The 20658-nt window shown below is 36.7% G+C and overlaps 2 protein-coding genes across 4 annotated transcripts; both read right to left on the bottom strand.

Annotated features, from left to right (window-relative positions):
- Positions 1-3116: 3116 nt before the first annotated feature.
- On the bottom strand, positions 3117-4755 carry LOC142556534 (uncharacterized). Of its 3 annotated transcripts, XM_075667995.1 has the most exons (6): positions 4576-4737; positions 4392-4499; positions 4240-4309; positions 4059-4166; positions 3862-3948; positions 3117-3288 (listed from the first exon to the last, which is right to left on the bottom strand). In XM_075667995.1, exons 1-5 carry the CDS (start codon positions 4608-4610, stop codon positions 3862-3864), a joined length of 408 nt encoding a protein of 135 aa, XP_075524110.1. In that variant the 5' UTR covers positions 4611-4737; the 3' UTR covers positions 3117-3288. The 3 variants fall into 3 exon arrangements, with proteins under 3 accessions (XP_075524110.1, XP_075524107.1, XP_075524108.1); XM_075667992.1 differs by having other exon boundaries at positions 3117-3286; positions 3862-4166; positions 4576-4752; XM_075667993.1 differs by lacking the exon at positions 4392-4499 and having other exon boundaries at positions 3117-3286; positions 3862-4166; positions 4576-4755.
- A 7976-nt stretch (positions 4756-12731) lies between these two features.
- Positions 12732-15397, bottom strand: LOC142556936 (uncharacterized). Its single transcript, XM_075668424.1, has 4 exons — positions 14276-15397; positions 13339-13975; positions 12790-13086; positions 12732-12736 (listed from the first exon to the last, which is right to left on the bottom strand). Exons 1-4 carry the CDS (start codon positions 15395-15397, stop codon positions 12732-12734), a joined length of 2061 nt encoding a protein of 686 aa, XP_075524539.1.
- Positions 15398-20658: the final 5261 nt, after the last annotated feature.

Raw genomic sequence — 20658 nt, 5'->3', positions numbered from 1 at the left:
AATAACATGAATATGGAATCAAAAACAAGCCAAAAACAACCAACACATGAAAAGAACGTGAATATCACAAGTTACCCCTTGTTTTCCATGCAAACTAATTTTAAAAATTACTATGGTGTGAATGATGAGTAAAAGGGAGAATATGGCGTGTCTTTGCGTTTTAAACGCACAATTTTTCGTTGACGATTGAAGAACGACGACGAGAAAACGATGGCTTGAAAATCCTTGCAAATTTTGATGTCTTTTTCCTTCAAAATTTTGTGTGTATCGTGTATTTGGTGTTGAGGGGAGAGTTTGTAAATTGTTGGGGTGTGTGGGCGTGAGTTTTCTTGAGATTATGGGGTAGGTTTAAGCTTAAATAAGAATTAAAACACTAATCAAAAGTTTGGGCCCATTAGGAAAGTTAATTAGGCCTACATAGCCCATTAGTGTTTAATAAAAAATATTTTAAATTATTTTGAGTAGAAAAGTTTGTGAATTTATTAGCCGGGTTCCAAAACGTTTGCATTTTTACTAAAAATCCAACACCGATAAAATTTACGTCCCGGCGTATAAAATCACCTCAAAGCCCTTTATTTTCAAAAATACTAAAAATCATCACCCTTAATTTAAATAATTAAAAACAAATCACCAATAAAAACATTTTCTATTTTTTCAGCCCTCGGTCTCCGTTCCTCGATCGCAACTCGAATAACCTTTAAAAATACATTTTAATGCAACCATGTAGAAAAATATATTTTAAACATGCAAATATGCACAATATAATTAATTAATGCAATGAAAATATTTAATTAAAATACAAGGGAATTAAATAATTGCATGCATGTGGTTTGCGTGGACTCTTAAATTTTCGGGGCGTTACAGTATTAACTGGAAAAAGAGAAGGCAACACATACAAAGTTTCATGGAATAAAGATCACATTAATATTCCTACATGTTTAGTTGCCTCTCTTAGTGATAATTGGCTATGGCACAAGAGATTGAATCATCTAAATTTCAAGTCAATCAATAATCTCAAGAAGCATAACATAGTTGACGGACTACCTGATATCAATTTCTTTAAGAATCTTGTATGTTCTGCATGTCAACTTGGTAAACAAGTCAGATCTAGCTTCAAGAATAAAGGTAGTAAATCAACTTCAAGATGTTTGGAATTATTGCATATGGACTTATTTGGTCCAATCCCTATCATGAGCTTAGGGGGAATGAAGTATACACTTGTTGTTGTTGATGACTTTTCTAGATTTACTTTGGTAATATTTCTTGCTGGAAAAGATCAAACCAGTAGGCTCCTGATCAAGCTTCTGAAAAGGATTCAAAATGAAAAATCAATCTCTATCATTAAAATCAGAAGTGATCGGGGCACTGAATTACTAACAAAATTCTTGAGTTATATTTAGATGAACATGGAATTCATCATGAATTTTCAGCTGCCAGAACGCCTCAACAGAATGGAGTAGCTGAGAGAAGAAACAGAACTCTTAAAGAAGCTGCTAGAACAATGCTAGCAGATGCAGACATCTCTCAGCGCTTCTGGGCAGAAGCAATCAACACAGCATGCTACACACATAACATAACAATGATCAATAAAATGCATAATCTGAAACACCTCACTCCTATGACAATAACATGTAAAAGAAATGACATACTCGGAAGCCTTAATATTGAAAAGGGAAAGAACAATATACCATATGTATCATAAACATTTTTCAAAACTAGTATGCATACCCATTCTCAAAATATCATCCAAAATAAATCCAAAAGCCAACACAAATTTTTCCCATCATTCATTTGCAAAATACAAAATTATTAACACTTCCAATGTTCAATATACCCAAAAATAAAAGTTTAATGACAAATGTTCAAAAGTTTCCCTTTCCATGAGCCATATGACTTCTTCCGCCTCGGACAATCCATTTCATTCCTTTTTATCACCTGCATCACATGACATTAACTGGAATGAGATAAAACTCAGTAAGCAGAAAGCTGTACATAACAAGTACATATACAAGAGCTTGGCTTGAAATATGGATATAGCAATGGCAATGAACTATGAATAATACCATCTTCAATGAACAATAGATAACAAAGCAATATAGATGGTATTTCATGGCATGAATTAAAAGAAGGAAAATGATAATTCTGTGACATGTGACCTGTGACCTGTGGAGAGTATCTCTTTGATATAAATATATATCAAAACTGTGAGAGATACTCATAATCATGTGATTGGCCAATGACATGCATGAATTAACTATCATTTCCTTGGCTTTGGTCATGGGAAATTTCATTGAGGCAATTTAACAAATACTTGGTAGGCAACAATAAATTACTAGCTCCTTAACAATCACTACAAGAAAAAAGGCGATAGACAACGGTGAAAAACCGTTGTTGTAGGTATTTAAAAACCGTTGTTAAAGGCCCTGTGGTTAAAGGGTCCGGTCAAAGACAACGGTGAAAAACCGTTGTGGTAGACGGCTAAAGACAACGGTGAAAAACCGTTGTCGTAGGTCTTGTAAAACCGTTGTTAAAGGCCCTGTGGTTAAAGGGTGCGGTCGAAGACAACGGTGAAAAACCGTTGTGGTAGACGGGTAAAGACAACGGTGAAAAACCGTTGTTTTAGGTCTTGTAAAACCGTTGTTAAAGGCCATGTGGTTAAAGAGTGCGTTCAAAGACAACGGTGAAAAACCGTTGTCGTAGCACCAAAAAAACGTTGTTAAAGGTTCTATGGACGCTCGAAGACAACAGTGAAAAACCATTGTCATAGCTCTTAAAACCCGTTGCCTTATAGCAACGGCAACGATTTTTAACTGTTGTATTTTATCGCATTCGACAACAGTTTGTCAATGTTTTTAAACCGATGTCTTTCACTACAATGTACAACAGTTTTACAACATTTTAAATCTGTTGTCTTTAGATTTGATTTTACATCATTTTAAAACTGTTGTGATATATATGATCATTTTACAAACCGTTGTAAAATCATTTAAATTGTTGTCTTATTTATATAATCATTTTTATCCATAAAATCAATTCAAACATCAATATATATGTACTTGATCAAGAACTAGATGCATACAACAGAAATATGTCATTAGACATGTAATTTACCAAACCAACTATTAAAAAAAAGTATGTAACCATATTCAAAAACTTAGTCAAGTTCACAAAAATAAAAATACCCTATAACCAAGACTTGCACATGCATATCAACTCCAAAATATCTTCTGTACTTGTTGGAATGAATTTCTCTGCTGGTGCATCTTCCAAAACATCATTACAGTGCCTGTGAAAATAAAAACCACATAATTTTAATGGTTGGATTAAAATCTGCAACAAAAAATGGTTTAAAATACTTTAAAACAGACCTCAGGGCCTAGAAAAATTTTGCCATAACCTCCTCGCAAGTAGGACATACCAGAAAATTTTAACACACACAAAAACAATATATATTCGAAATAAATTTTAATTTGACCATACACCACACCTATCACCTACACAGCCAGACCATACATCACACCTATCACCTACACAGCCAGACCATACAACACACCTATCACCTATAATTATCACATTCTTTCAACATATCTCGAAAGCAATGAAGAGATCCACATGTTATGAACCAACAAACGTGCAACAAAAAAAATCACACGTCAATCCAGTATCATTTGTATTGTTGATCCACCAACTGAAAGGAAAAATGCAAGAAACCAAAATAATCACTTTTGAAATACATAGAGAAGATGTGCAAAATGACTATTTCTGAAACAGCGCGTAAACATGTTAAAAATCATAACAATAAAGTAAAAATCCGTTCAATATGAGCTGTAATTTTTCAAATAAAATGAAATCATGTCTTACCTATTCATAAATATGATCCTGTATGCATTCGGCCAGCTCGGTGCGCACCTCATCAATTTCTTCCATAGAATACTCCGTTTTTGTGAACTATTAACACACAAAAAATATATTAGTAAAAAAACACAACTTAATGAATTTTCAAAATGATAAGTAGCTAGATAACTTTTAATTATTTTAGATAAGCAAGAAAATATTACTATCGATCGTAGTGAATCGCCCTCAAGAGTTACAACTTCTTCAGTAATCTGCGTCATGAATCTCATCACGTAATAACCACATTGTTTCGCATCCGGCTGCTTAGGAGCCTTTAAAAAATGTCAAATTGTTAATGACAAATATACACATTAAAAAATTAGCTCGAATGAGAAATACACATACCTTTATGACTTCCCATTGTACACGCTTTCTTCCTTTCCTGCCCTTAGTTGAGTTAAACAATGTCAACGCCCTTCATTAATATTGAACATAGTTGAAATATGAGTGTTTTTTCATTAAATGAAATGAATCATTAAAATGGAATATGAACTCACATTTCAACAACATATTTCCAATCCTCATCGCGAATGCGATGACTTAGGGAATCCACCAAATAAACAACCTCCTTATAAGGCTCGATGATAGTGAGAGTCCAATGAAAACTACACACGAACATTATAAGTGTATGCAATTCACTAAAAATAAAACAATTGAAAAATATATTAGGATCTTACTTACCCACAACAACTTGGAACCAAAACCAATTGATCCATTACTACACCACTTAGCCTATCCGCTAAAGAACTCACCCTCTTGTTTAATCTTTCAGTTTTACCTGTTTTGTCGTGTGTATTATTTTTCAAATTTGGAATGCTGTGTGGATTAACGAATATGTATTTAATAATCTTGTTTTCTTTCACCATCTTTTTATAAAGATGCCTGTCATTTCAAGTAAAAAAAATCAAAATTACAGTACATACTAAACTAACAAATTACATGCATCTTATATAATAATATAAGAAAAGAACAAACAAACTTTAAGTTGTTCGAAGACTTACCAAATGTAGACGACTATGCAATTTCCTGAAATTGGCTCCAAGTGATACAAAGGACTGATGTTCTCAAAGTGCAAGTTAACTTCATAATATCTGCAAATACTTCATGATCTAAAAGAAATGCTAATTTCCTTCCATTTTCAAGGGCTCTCTTACAATAACAATACACCATACGCACTGCTCTTGGAAAATTTGATGACAAAGTCTGGTTTCTTTCGACATTGACAGTTTTGTTCCTATGACGCTTCTGATAATTGTATTGTAAACATGTTAGATAGGTGCAATACTGGAGAATTGGACAGACATTTACTTCGAAATATAAGCATATGTGTACCTCTTATCGTAGCATTATCAAATGATTTGGCCAAAGTAGGCTAGTAAAACTCCTGCAAACTTCCCAGACCAGCATACACCTAAAGGCGCTGGAAGTAGTTCACATTCCTGCAAGACCTGCAACAGGTACATTTTCGGTTAAAGGAGAAGGAGAAGAATGTAACAGAGATAAAGAAGAAGAAAAAAGAACTTGAGAGAAAGAAAAAGGAGAAGAAGAAACAGAGGGAGGAAATTAGAAGGAAGGCAGAAAAGGAAAAGAAGAAATCCGAGGAACGGAAGTGTAGAACCCGTATATCAGTAGACGTATAAGCCATGCATAATTCTAGATTTTTAAATTTAATTGACTTCATGGCATGATTATTTTAAATGCATTTGTTTGAAGTTAATTATTTTATTATTTCAGTTCAGTAGTTTGATCTTTAGCATTTCAGTTATTTCAGTGAGGCCGGACCGGAGTTGGAGTTTTGAGATAGAATTTAAGATTCGAGAAATATTTCCAGAAGTTAATTTAGCTAGCAACCAAGTTCATTTAAGTTAGAAAGGGAGGTTTGAGGATTTAATTTAATTATTTGAGGTGATTAAGAAATGAACTCATTTAAGTTATTTAATTAAGGGGTTAGCTCACTAAAATTATTTAAAGGATTAGTAAGGCTTTCAAGGATTATTAGTTGACTAGATAATCAACATTTCCCTTTATTTTATCATGCATTTTTCGGCCACCCTTAGTGCTAGAAGATTCATTTTCCAACTCATCAACTTTGACCAATTCTTTGCATGTAATTAGTAGGATAATTCTAGGATTTTTGGGAGCACAATTTAATTAATTAATGGACATATCCTAGACTAGAAAATAAGCAAAATTTCGGCCACTACCTCCTAGAAGCATCCACCAACTCATTTGATATCAATTCAAAATTTAAAATTCAAAGGGGAGTGGACTTGGTCTTGATTCTTCCTTATATTGTGCACCCTTCTCCTCACCCCTCATAACCATTTTTCCCCCCCTCTCCTTTTCGAAAATTCAGAGTGAATTCACACTCATTTTCAGTAGAAAAATCGTGAGGTACCTAGCCAAAAAGAAGAGAGAAAAATCGAGAGCAAGGTAAGGTAGAAAAGAGAAGCGCTCCACCTCCTCCGTGCCGCGTCGTCGTCGTTTCGTTCGTTTTCTTTCGAAACGAAACCAGGCATGTCTAGATTTCTTTCAAACCTCAATCAAGTCATATTATCATTTATTTTTCAGTACATGATCATGTTTATTCAAGTAAAAATCGAGATCCAAGTCAAAACATTTTGAAACCACACATGCAGAATTTTCGATTTCCTTGGCAAGCTTCACGGTTTCTTTTGTTTTGTGAGTTTCAGGTATTGGATCGACTCCAGGCTCCCAAGGCAGCTTATATACATGTAGTAGGATGCATTAGTACCATGTTGGTCCATTCAAACCAGCCTCATGCTTGCTGGAAATTCAGAATGACAGCAACCTCCCCATAGGTGCAGAAATGTTGTTCGAAAAATTCAGTTTCTTGTCATGGAGGAAGGATCTGATCTTGGCTGCCCCAAGGGCCTATAGCCATGGTTGGATCACTTCCCTAGCAATTCTAAGACGTGACTAAGTTGCCCTTTTGGTGGCTTGGTCCATGGTTCATCGGTTTTTAATAAAAACATCACAACAGCCCCTATACCCCTTCGGCTACTTCGGTTGGACAGCTTTTGGTTTCGGTTTGTGTTTGCTTGGTGTGGATCTTGGTTGGCCTATGGCCCTTAGCCACGGTTCATATCATGCTCCTAGATGTCTAGATCATGCCATGGTCAATCAAATGGCCATTGGAACGACACGAGACATCGATCATAGCATAAACACTACACACGCATGCACGTTGCTCTCGGTTGGACCCTTCGGTTGAGTTTTGGTGTGATGCGGATTGTGGCTGGCCTAGGGCCCTTAGCCATGGTTCAAATCATTCCTTGGGATGTTGGTAAGAGTCTCTGGTCGGTGGTTCACGCCCCTAATGGCCTATAGTCTCGAAACCAACGCAAGTCTTGTAGTTGCGCAGCTGCTGGAAATTACAGCAAGTTGCTGTGTCGTTTAGAAGGCTCGTTCGAGTTCTTGGTTGGCTTTTAGCCCATGGCCTTGGACTGGACAGTGCCTCATTGAGTTATGAAGGTCATGTTTTTGACCGTTTGTCATTTGGATCATTTTTGAGGTCGTACGAGTATTTTACGGTGCAATGTGCCAAATTGACTCTCGAAAGAGCGTTTCGTGTTTTGGCCTCCATTCCACCTAGATTTCGACCCTATCATTTTAGGAACATTATTTTATGATTTTTCAGCGTATTTTAATCATGACTATACGTCGGTTCAGTGTCGGTTCAGGTTGGCTCGGAGTCATGATTAAATGCGAAGTCATTAGGCGTCATAGTCGCATCTTTTGAACGTAAATTGCATCGTTGGTCAAGTTTAAGCTATTGCATAATTTTCATGGCATAGTTAGGTTGCAGCGAGCCTGGGGACGATCCAATCCAATCCAGTTGGTAAAATTACAAGGAATTTTCATTACGCCAGTTAATTATTTTACGTGCATTAAATAGAAAATGATTATTTTTGAGATTTATGCGATATGGCTTGTGGTTCATTCACTATGTGGGAGTGTTATTTTATACGGTCGCCAGTGACCGATCAGTTCAGTATGGTACCTCCCGGTCGCCAGTGACCGGCCAGCTCAGTTCAGTTTCGGCCTCCCCGGTAGCCAGTTACCGATCAGTTCAGCTTAGTGCAGTGGCCACAGGCGTAAAACATAATCTCAACAGAAAATTTTACCAGATATTTCAGTACAGGCTCCAAGGAGCAAACATTTTTACTGTGATTATCAGTTCATTTATGCACGTATTATAATTGCTCAGTACAGATTATTTTCAACATGCCTCAGGACATGATATTTTATCCCATGCATATTTTAAATTCAGATTTTTACTCGTTACCTGCGATATATGCATGCTGAGTCTTTAGGCTCACTAGACTTGATTGTTGTAGGTACTGATGAGGCCAGGGCCGAGGGCGGGGACCAGTGAGCCAGCTTGGGTCAGTAGTAGTGGCACCCGACGACCTCAGAGCAGCAGTTGTTATTTTTTTTCCGCAAACAATTTTATCAGTCGTTGGATATTTTTAAATCGTTGTTGTTGGCAAAACTTTAATTTTCTTCCGCTGCAATATTTTGAAATATTGAACTTGATTCCCCAGTGATTTTATGAATGAGGCCATTTAAGTTCTTTTAAAAAGAAAAATTTTTAATTTTCCGCAAATTTTCAAGAAAGGAGTTTTAGGCCCTTTACAAGAAAAGGAATAGAAAAGAAAAAGTAAAAAACGAGAAAATCAATTAATATCCACTAATTTTCTTATGGTGATTCCTCTGCCAAAGTTGCATATTCTTTTTAACTCATATATTATTTCACTCGTATGATTTTAGGTTGTTTCTTGAAACAAATAGTGAGAAATGAATGAAAAATTAAAGCAGCTGCTGCAATTGATGCAGACTTCGAGTTCATGTAGTTGCAATCACACTGATGAGCCCCTTTGGATTCAGCAGAATGGACTACAATCTAAATATTTCTACTTGGAAACTAGAATTTCCGAGTTTTTTCGGTTTTAGGCAAAACCCAAACTAGAAAATGGCGATTTCAACAGCATATTGGACCCAAATTTGGATGGCAATATCAATGAGATTCAAATGCAAAGAATGGCTCTGGCAGCAACCTTATGCCTAACTCAAGCAGCACAATTTTATTCAGAAAACTGAACGATTATTCAGAAAATCAATATGAATGGGCTAAAACTTTATGAATCAACATATATGTGTATTTACTGTGAATGTATATACAATAACACAATTTAATGAAAAAAATTGATATTTTAAGCAACTATGTTAATCCTGGGAGAAGAGCAAGGACGTGTAACAAAGCTCAAACAATGTACAAAATTCATATGCTTCAGGGAGAGCATATTACCGATAAAATAAAATTTTTAAAAGCATACTCATTACATAAATTCACAATCTTCGCCCTGTTCTTATCAAGTGCCAGATCCAGCAGCTACTTAAAACTAATATAATACTTCTCAAACAACCTCAAATGACCCAAATAATCGAGTGTAATTCTTACCCAAATGGATGACAAATCGTGCGCAGAATAGGACTAAGATTCACGACCTTGCCTTGCTCAAAACTCCCGATTAAAGTTGCAATCAAGGTCGACCGGACCTGGGCTACTTTCGTGGGTCCTCGGTGACGGCGAACGAACGAGCGGCGGCTTTGATTCGGCTGGGAAAAAGGAGGGCGCGCGACGGGAGAGGGTTTGGTGTGTGTGTGTGTTGTCGCGATAATCTGCTGTGTTTTTATTATTGTGTAAATTTAAAGTGTGTGATATATATTGCGAGAAGTACTACTGATCAGTGGGGGATAATTAGTTTAATTGGGGTAATTGGTTTTTTTAACAACAGTTTTTTAAACCCTGTTGTTAAATGATTTAAAATGTTGCTTTGGAAGTTATTTTTTTTAATAATACAACAACGGTTTTATTTAAACCGTTGTCTTAGGCCTAAAAAATGTATATAGAGAACGATTTTATAAACCGTTGTCGTAGCTACTTAAAAAACAGTTGTTTTTCACTGACGTTAATATACAACGGTTTTTAACACCGTTGTTGTAGCTACATAAAAACGCGCTCATAGACAACGCTTATTAAAAACCGTTGTCGTAGCTACTAAAAAACCCGCTCATTGACAACGGTATAAAAACTGTTGTTATTACCCATAAAAGACAACGGTTTTTGTTAAAACCGTTGTCTTAGCTAAATAAAAAACAAGCAAAAAGACAACGGTTTTGAAAACCGTTGTCTTTATACCCAAAAAGCACGCTCATAGACAACAGTTTGCTAAAACCGTTGTAGTTGACCCATAAACGACAACATTTTTAAAAAAACCGTTGTCTTTGACAAAGAAAAAATTCACAAAGACAACGTTTTTCGTTAAAACCGTTGTTGAAAGGAAAAAGACAACAGTTTCTGATAAAACCGTTGTCTTTTCACTGTTGTAAAATGTAAAATTTCTTGTAGTGAATGAATTCAATGATATTCTTGGCTCAATAAACAAATAACATTACATACATCAATAAATTAACAATGGAAGGAGCTAAATATCAATAAACATGGCTTATATACATATATATCATGTGAGCATTAAAAAGGAAGCTTCTACTTACAACCCACAAGCACTATAGTTGCTATGATGATCTTGAATGATTCCTACAACAATAAGCACAATAATAACCATAAATCATCATCATTAATCCAAAGAATCAATCAATTCAACTTAACCCTTCAATATAACCTCAATATCTCTAATCCTTCCAACTCCAATAATAGAAATCTTACCTTGTAGCTTGAAATCTAGTGGAAGAAGCTAAGAAACCAACTATGAGCTTGGCACTTGAAGTAGGCAAATGAAGGAGAGAAAACTACAAGAAAAAGGGATAAGAAACGATGGAGGAGGAAGGAGAAAAGTATAAATGAGTAGAATAGTCTAGAACCATGTTTATAAGCCTCCAATACCTCCAAAAACGTGTTTTCTATGCCATAGACACTGGACCCCATGCCCCCTCCGTGTATAGGTCCGTGTACACTCGGGAAATCACTCATTTTTCATGGCAAGGCCCGGACGCCGTGTAGGGGTTCGTGTACCCACTTCCAGGGGCCAAACCTGCAATTTTTCTTGCGAATTAGCCAAAATGGTAAACATGAAAGTTGTAACCCTATGTCTTTTCTTGCTTCTCCAATTGGCCTCATGTCATTTGAAGGTCTGAGTAAAACGTTATGCCCATTCTCCCAACATGTGTCAGTGCAGGAACAACGATACACACGACACACTTCGGGCCACTTTTGGCTCGTCTTCCCTAATGATTTGAACAAAACTCAAAACATCAAAGTTATAGCCTTATATCTTATCTTTCTAATGGAAGTGGCCTCACATCAATTGGATCAATATACAAAATATTATACCAAAAACCACAACTACTGCCACATTTTTCATACCGTTTCTGCACTTCAATTTCCTATTTGACTCAAAATCAACTTTCTATTCTACCTATTCATTTCCTTAATCATCACCAACTATGAACATAATTCCAAAACAATAACCATAAACAATAACCATATTTTAACCATTCTACATAATCTCAACCATCAACCATAGGATATATCCATTACCATAATAAACCATGAATATCCAATAACCATATTTCCTAAACACCCAACCAAAAATAATATCATAAACAATAAAATGCTAACAGGTTGGGATATTACAATCTCCCCTTCTTATAAAAATTTCGTCCCCGAAATTTGGTTACCATCGAATAACCTAGGATAACGATGCTTCATCTCTTCTTCCGGTTCCCACGTGGCCTCTTCAATTACTTGATTCCTCCAAAGAACTTTGACAAGGCCAATTTCTTTGTTTCTCAACACTTTAACTTTGCGATCAAGAATTTGAACCAGCATTTCCTCGTAGCTTAGGTTAGGCAAAAGATCCAATGAATCATACCGAAGGACATGAGATGGATTAGAAAGGTACTTACGTAGCATAGAAACATGAAATACGTTGTGAACTCGATCCAAGTCCGGTGGCAATGCAAGACGATAGGCTCGGTCTCCAACCTTATTAGGAATCTCAAACGGCCCAATATATCGAGGACTTAACTTACCTTTCTTGCCAAATCGCATAACTCCCTTGAGAGGAGCTATCTTAATAAATACATGATCACCAACCTCGAATGCTAAAGGTCGTCGTCGAACATCGGCATAACTCTTCTATCGAGACTTAGCGGTCCTCATTCTTTCTTGGATCAATGCCACAACATTTGTTGTTTGTTGAACCAACTCCGGGCCCAACATCTTCCTTTCACCTACCTCTTCCCAAAACAAAGGAGATCGGCACTTTCTTCCATATAAAGCTTCAAAAGGTGCCATGCCTATAGAAGACTGTTAGCTGTTATAATACCTGAACTCCACCAAAGGCAACTTGGAATCCCAACTTCCCGGGAAATCAATCGTACAAGCCCTTAGCATATCTTCAAGAATTTGGATAACCCTTTCTGATTGACCGTCTCTTTGAGGATGGTAGGCGGTACTAAAAGCCAATTTTGTTCCCAAGGCTCTATTCAAACTCTTCCAAAATTCTGATGTAAACCTTGGATCACGATCTGAAACTATCGATACCGGTATTCCATGAAGTCTCACAATTTCCTGAATATAAGCCTCAGCATATTGATTCATAGAATACGTCGTCTTGACAGGAAGAAAATGAGATGACTTGGTTAATCGATCCACAATCACCCAAATAGAATTGAAGCCTTTCTGATTTCTTGGCAAGCAAGTAACAAAATCCATGGTTATGTGCTTCCACTTCCATTACGGTATAGGCAAGGATTGCAACAATCCTGCTGGTCTCTGGTGCTCAATCTTAACCTGCTGACAGGTTAGACATTCAGAAACAAATAACATGATATCTTTCTTCATACCTGGCCACCAATAAAGACGTCGAAGATCTTTATACATCTTGGTACTACCAGGATGTACAGAATATGGCGCTGTATGAGCTTCAAGAAGTACATCTTTTCGAATGCCATCACCCATAGGAACACATATCTTACCTCGAAAGGTCAATAAACCATCACAATTCAACCCAAACTCTGAAACTCCTGTCAGATCACTTTTTCTCTTCAACTCTAATAACTGAGTGTCCAACTGTTGTTCCTTCAAAATTCGATCAAATAAGGTTGAGCGGAGAAACATTGCAGATAATCGAGCAACTGTACCTGAAGATACCAAATTGATCTCATTTCTTTGCAAATCAAACAACAAAGGTTTAGAAATCATGGAACCCAATAATGAACTCGATTTGCGACTCAAAGCATCCGCAACCACATTAGCTTTACCAGTATGATAGCTAATGGTGCAATCATAGTCTTTCACAAGTTTCAACCATCTCCGCTACCGCATATTCAATTCCTTCTGCGAAAACAAATAACTCAAACTTTTGTGATCTGTAAATATTTCACAATTCTCACCATAAAGGTAGTGCCGCCAAATCTTTAAAGCAAAAACCACAGCCGCCAACTCTATATCATGAGTGGGATAGTTCTTCTCGTATTCCTTCAACTGACGAGAAGCATAAGCTATCACTTTCTCACGCTGCATCAATACAGCACCTAACCCCTGCTTGGAAGCATCTGTATATACAACAAAATCTTCAGTACCACAAGGAAGTACCAAAACAGGGGCAGAAGTCAACTTATCCTTCAATGTTTGAAACGCTTGTTGGCACTCAATGGTACATTCAAACTTGGTAGCTTTCCGTGTCAAACTTGTCACTGGCAAAGCTATCTTTGAAAATTCGGCTATGAACCGTCGGTAATACCCTGCCAAACCAAGAAAACTCCGTATCTCTGAAACTGTCTTTGGAATGGGCCATTGCTTGATAGATTCAATCTTAGAAGGATCTACCGAAATTCCTTCTTTGGAAACAATATGGCCCAAAAATGCCACATGCTCCAACCAAAACTCACATTTCTTTAACTTGGCATACAACTTCTTATCCCTCAATAGCTGCAACACAATCCTCAAATGCTCACGATGAAGATCTCGTGTCTTTGAATAGATCAAGATGTCATCAATGAAAACAATGACAAAAGTATCCACATACGGCTTAAAGACACGATTCATCAAATCCATAAAAACTAAAGGAGCATTGGTTAGCCCAAACGACATCACCAAAAATTCATACTAGCCATACCTCGTTCTAAACGCAGTCTTTGGTATGTCCTCCTTTTTCACCTTCAGTTGATGGTAACTGGACTGAAGGTCAATCTTCGAAAATATTGCTGCTCCTTGCAATTGATCAAAGAGATCATCAATATGTGGCAAAGGATATTTGTTCTTCACTGTTACCTTGTTGAGTTCTCGGTAGTCAATACATAATCGCAATGATCCATCTTTCTTCTTTACGAACAAAACTGGAGCTCCCCACGGTGAGGAACTAGGTCGGATAAAACCTTTATGTAATAGCTCCTGCAATTGAGTCTTCAATTCTTTCATTTCAGTAGGAGCCATTCTGTATGGAGCTTTGGAAATTGGAGATGTACCTGGAATTAAATCAATAACAAACTCCACCTCTCGATCAGGTGGTAATCCAGGCACATCATCAGCAAATACGTCAGAATAATCCTGAACCACATCAATATCCTGTAATTGCAAATTACTTTCCTTTTGCACATCAACCACTGAAGCTAGAAAACCCATACAACCTTTGTGCAACAACTTATTAGCTTGAAGGCAAGAAATAATAGGAATACCCATCGAAGAGCCTAGACCAACAAACACATCATTATCATGGTCATCTGCTAAAAACTTCATTGTTTTGCTCACACAATCGATCACCGTACGATAAGAAAATAACCAATCCATACCCAATATAACATCAAATGCAACCATTGGAATAACAATATGATCAGCAAACAATAATCTCGCACCCAATTGTATAGGACATGACTTGATAATATTAGTGGGATAAATTTCATCCCCAGAGGGCAACACAACATTGAAGTGTAATGGCATAATTGTAGGTTCAACATATATAGAATGCATAAACACTTCAGACATAAAAGAATGGGTTGCACCAGTGTCAATCAATGTAATTGCTTCTTTGCCGTAGATTAAAATATTACCTGATATCACAGAAGAATCAGGATTAACACTTTCCTTCGTCATAGCAAAAATTCTGCCTTGGACTTTTCCTTTGACTGAGGAGAGAGGACATTTCAGTGTCGGGTGCCCCATCTCCTTGCATCTAAAACATCGTCCACTACCCACCAAACACTCACCCTTGTGTGGCTTTCCACACTTAGGACATACATGTCGTTCAGTATCAGAAGAAGGCACAGGAGATTTAGAGAGCTGCTCTATCTTACCCTTACCTTTGTGGCCACCACGAACATTTGCACTTCCACCTTGTCCTCTAGCTTGGAAAGCTTGTCTTATTAATTGCCTCTCTTTCTCTATCTCTTGCTCATCATGCTCAGCTAGCAAGGCTCTCTCCACGATATCTTGATATGTGACCACCTTGGACATATGAACATCTCTTCAAATCTCTGGCTTCAAACCCCGAAGGAAATGTTTTACTTTATCCTTATCGTTCTCAGCAATAAAAGGAACAAAAACACATCCTTCCTCAAACTTCAATGTATATTCAGTAACAGACAAAGCATCCTGCCTCAATTCCAGAAATTCCTTCACCTTCTTGGCTTTTACTTTGCTCGAGAAATATTTGGCGTAGAATAAATCTCTAAACTCGTTCCTGTAATATCCAAGCTTGGTGAACGGTACGGTTTAAGATTTCTTATGTTTATGGACTATTTGGTTAAGTTTAAGTATATTTTAGATGTTAAGAATTTGGATTTATGATTTATAGTATTGTTGATTATAGATGGTGTGTAGTCATAGTGTATCGTCGTTGCGGTTTAATTCATGGTAATTTGTATGTTGAGCCAATTGGTATGAGGCCAGTTTGAGTGGTTTGATAAGACATAGAGGTGCAACTTTCATGGTGAGAGCGTTGCCGAATTATGAGGAGAAGCGACGTTGCGATTCGATTTTTGTTGCATAGAGTTTATTGTTGGCTACAGAGGAGAGTGCACCCGCACTGGAAAGGCACCGCACCCGCGGTGATTGGGCAGAGGCGACACCGCACCCGCGGTTGGAGAAGTACCGCACCCGCGGTCGACTGTTTTTGATTTTTGGATGTTGTCCAGTACACGCAGCGCACCCGCGGTCCAAGGCTTAGTTCACCCACGGTGGATGTACAGTAAAGTCGTGTTTTCGATTTTAAGTGTTATAAGACTAGAGTTGGCTCACTATTTCCTCATTTCTCTCCTCATTTCTCGAAATTTCAGCTCAAGGGAGACTAGGGTTCCTACATTTTTTTCTTTCCTTTCTTTGATTCAAGCTTATTGTTGGATTATTGAAGTGAGAACAAGGTTCTTTTGGGTTCAAGGAGCTAAGGTAAGCTTATGGTTTAGTTATTCTTTGGATTTTGGTGTTGGGGAGAAATCATGGGATTGTTGATTGTGTTGGTTTTATGGGTTTTATGGTATGGGTTTGTGATTATTAAGTTATTGATGGTTCAATACATGGTTTATTGTTGTAGGATTTGTACCAAGAGATTAGATTCAAGCTTTCTATTGGTTGTAAGTGGAATTCATTCCTTGTGCTCACATGAAGTATATGTATTGTATTTCAATGGTTTTAACATGCTATTCCCTTACACTTGATTCATGTTATGTATTGATATACTTTGTTGTATATTAGAGGCAATTGTATGTCTCAATTATGTCAAAGGGAATACAAAAGAGAAGAGTCTTCAAAGTGTTTGTTTTAATGCCAAAGAGAGAGTTCAAATTGATTTATTGGATTGATAAAGAGATAGTAAGAGATTGCATGCAATTAGTTGATCAACGACCATAGGCTTATATCCCAACAGAGTATCGATTTATATCGATGGGATATAGTTACAGAGACAGAGATACTATTTAAATGTCAATCCAACAGAGAAAAGAGAAATACCATCATTATATTTATACTATAACATGTTATTCATGTTTCAAGAGTTGGATGGTATTTAATGATTTCAAAGTCATGTTTTACAGAGTATGATATGTATCCATTGTTATGTAAGAGTTCCACTCGCTGAGTTTTATACTCATTTCAGTTATTCATGTGATGCAGATAAGAGCGACGAGCCAGGACGTTGATTGGAGCCGGGGTCATATGCATACAAGAGATTGAAGGAAGAAGATATTTTGCTAGCATTTTGACATGATCAAAAATGATATTTTGTATTTTGATGCAACACTTGATTGATCATGTATCTACTTTTGATTGTAAATATTTTAAGTCAAGAAATTTTAAATCCTTCCTCCCTCTAAGTAAATTTTTAATTTTCCGCTGTGTTATTTTATAAAATCGGTCAGAGGTGTTACAGTTCCACTTTAATTCTTGAACATTAACTGTCACCTTGGTGGCTTCCCACCAGATACGAGCAGCTTTGTCCAACATAAACACAGCACAACTTACCTTCTCTTGGTCAGTGAACTTCAAATAATCGAATATGACTTCCAACGATTTGATCCATTCAAGAGCCACTAAGGGATCAGGGCCTCCAATAAAATCAGGAGGGTTCATACGTCTGAAACGATCATAAGCACCCTCAACAGAACTTTCAGTTGTACTTTGGCCTCTTCCACTACCACGACCCTGGCTTGACGTATGCATGCTCAGTAGCTGTTGTATCTGCTCGCTATGAACCATCACTTGCTCTTTCAATAACTTACTGAATTCATTTACAACCTTGGCAGTATTATCAGTAGGAGGGGTCCTATCATCCCCTTCAATATTCTTTCTCTTGGGAGGCATATCCTACACAAATGCTCACTTGAACATAGATAGGAAGAAATGATACATCAATGGCAATGAAATAGAATCAACTCTCAATGTTAAAATCAATAGATGCAGGATCGAAAACATACCGGATTGTCCTAGGTAGAAGAAGTCATATATGGTCCAAAGAACTTTCGCTCTGATACCAATCGAAACACCCCACTCCCACGACAATAACATTTAAAAGAAATGACATACGCGGAAGCCTTAATATTGAAAAGGAAAAGAACAATATACCATATGTATTATAAATATTTTTCAAAACTAGTATGCATAACCATTCACAAAATATCATTCAAAATAAATCCAAAAGCCAACACAAATTTTTCCCAACATTCATTCGCAAAATACAAAATTATTAACACTTCTAATGTTCAATATACCCCAAAATAAAAGTTTCATGACTAAAGTTCAAAAGTTTCCCTTTCCATGAGCCATATGACTTCTTCCGCCTCGGACCATCCATTTCATTCCTTTTTATCACCTGCATCACATGACATTAACTGGAATGAGATAAAACTCAGTAAGAAGAAAGCTGTACATAACAAGTACATATACATGGGCTTGGCTTGAAATATGGCTATAGCAATGGCAATGAACTATGAATAATACCATCTTCAATGAACAATAGATAACAAAGCAATATAGATGGTATTTCATGGCATGAATTAAAAGAAATGAAATGATAATTCTTTGACCTGTGACCTGTAACCTGTGACCTGTGGAGAGTATCTCTTTGATATAAATATAAATCAAAACTGTGAGAGATACTCATAATCATGTGATTGGCCAATGACATGCATGAATTAACTATCATTTCCTTGGCTTTGCTCATGGGAAATTTCATTGAGACACTTTAACAAATACTTGGTAGGCAACAATAAATTACTAGCTCCTTAACAATGAATTCAATGATATTCTTGGCTCAATAAACAAATAAAAATACATACATCAATAAATTAACAATGGAAGGAGCTAAACATCAATAAACATGGCTTATATACATATATATCATGTGAGCATTAAAAAGGAAGCTTCTACTTACAACCCACAAGCACTATAGTTGCTATGATGATCTTGAATGATTCCTACAACAATAAGCACAATGATAACCATAAATCATCATCATTAATCCAAAGAATCAATCAATTCAACTTAACCCTTCAATATAACCTCAATATCTCTAACCCTTCAAACACCAATAATAGAAATCTTACCTTGTAGCTTGAAATCTTAGTGGAAGAAGCTAAGAAACCAACTATGAGCTTGGCACTTGATGTAGGAAAATGAAGGAGAGAAAACTACAAGAAAAAGGGGTAAGAAACGATGGAGGAGAAAGGAGAAAAGTATAAATGAGTAGAATAGTCTAGAACTATGTTTATAAGTAGACTTGTCAAGGCCCGCCCCGCTATAAAAATTAAACGGGTTGAGTTGATAAAATATCAGCTCGTTTGGAGGCGGGCCAGGTGGGCTGAGCCTGTTTGGGTTGCGGGCCAAGACGGGTCGAGCCCAAACGGGGCGGGCTGGCCCGCCAAATTAGGATAAAATTTTATATTTTTAAGTTTTAAGTTTTATATGAAAATTGGAATAAGTTTCATGCGCCTTCATGTCTTAGAACAAATATATTGATAATTTACTCTTAGAACAAATTTATTGATAATTTATTCTTAGAACAAATTTATTGATAATTTACTCTTACAACAAATATACATAAACAAAATTAAAAAAAAATAAATTTACAGATATACATAAAGAAAACAAAATGGAAGAAATTCCTGTAAATTGTATTCATGAATTTTAAAATAATTTTTAAGCATAGCAGTTGTTTGTGAACCCAAGAGTGATTTCGTTTGAAGTCCGACGAGTTGCAGTAAATTTTGTGGACCCGACGGAGGTTTGCTAATTATGTGTATTGTTGAAGACATAAAATTTTTTAAAATTTACAACCGTCTCTTTCCTCGACTTTATGTTCTCTTCCATGTTTCAATATTCATGTTTGCTTTAAACACTTTACTTTTTATGGATTATGTTGTATGATTTCTTAATTTCTTATTTCAATGTTTTTAATTATTTTATGAAACTATTTGACTGAAATATGTTTAGCATATTTTCTTAAAAAAATAAGCGGGTCGGCCCGCCTAACCCCCAGCCCAAGGTGGGTTGGGCAGGGTTGACCATTTAGAGGCCCGCCAAAATGGCGGGCTGGCCCGTCCTGCCCCGCCTAATGGCAGGTTGCGGGGGGTGGCGGGCTGGCCCGCTCCGCCAACCCATTTTGACATGTTTATTTATAAGCCTCCAATTCCTCGAAAAACGTGTTTTCTGTGCCATAGACACGGACCCCGTGCCCCCCTCCATGTGTAGGTCCGTGTACACTCGGGAAATCACTCATTTTTCATGGCAAGACCCGGACCCCGTGTAGGGGTCCGTGTACCCACTGCCAGAGGCCAAAACTGCAATTTTTCTTGTGAATTAGCCAAACTGGTAGACATGAAAGTTGTAACCCTATGTCTTTTCTTGCTTCTCCAATTGGCCTCATGTCATTTGAAGGTCTGAGTAAAAAGTTATGCCAATTCTCCCAACATGTGTCAGTGCAGGAACAATGATACACATGACACACTTCAGGCCACTTTTGGCTCGTCTTCCCTAATGATTTGAACAAAACTCAAAACATCAAAGTTATAGCCTTATATCTTAACTTTCTAATGGAAGTGGCTTAACATCAATTGGATCAAAATACAAAACATTATACTAAAAACCACAACTACTGCCACATTTTTCATACCGTTTCTGCACTTCACTTTCCTATTTGACTCAAAATCAACTTTCTATTCTACCTATTCATTTCCTTAATCATCACCAACTATGAACATAATACCAAAACAATAACAATAAACAAT

Source organism: Primulina tabacum, chromosome 9, assembly GCF_025594145.1.
Source record: "Primulina tabacum isolate GXHZ01 chromosome 9, ASM2559414v2, whole genome shotgun sequence".
Lineage (NCBI taxonomy): Eukaryota > Viridiplantae > Streptophyta > Magnoliopsida > Lamiales > Gesneriaceae > Primulina > Primulina tabacum.
Note: the sequence above shows the minus strand (reverse complement) of the source record. Positions and strands in the feature narration are given on the sequence as shown.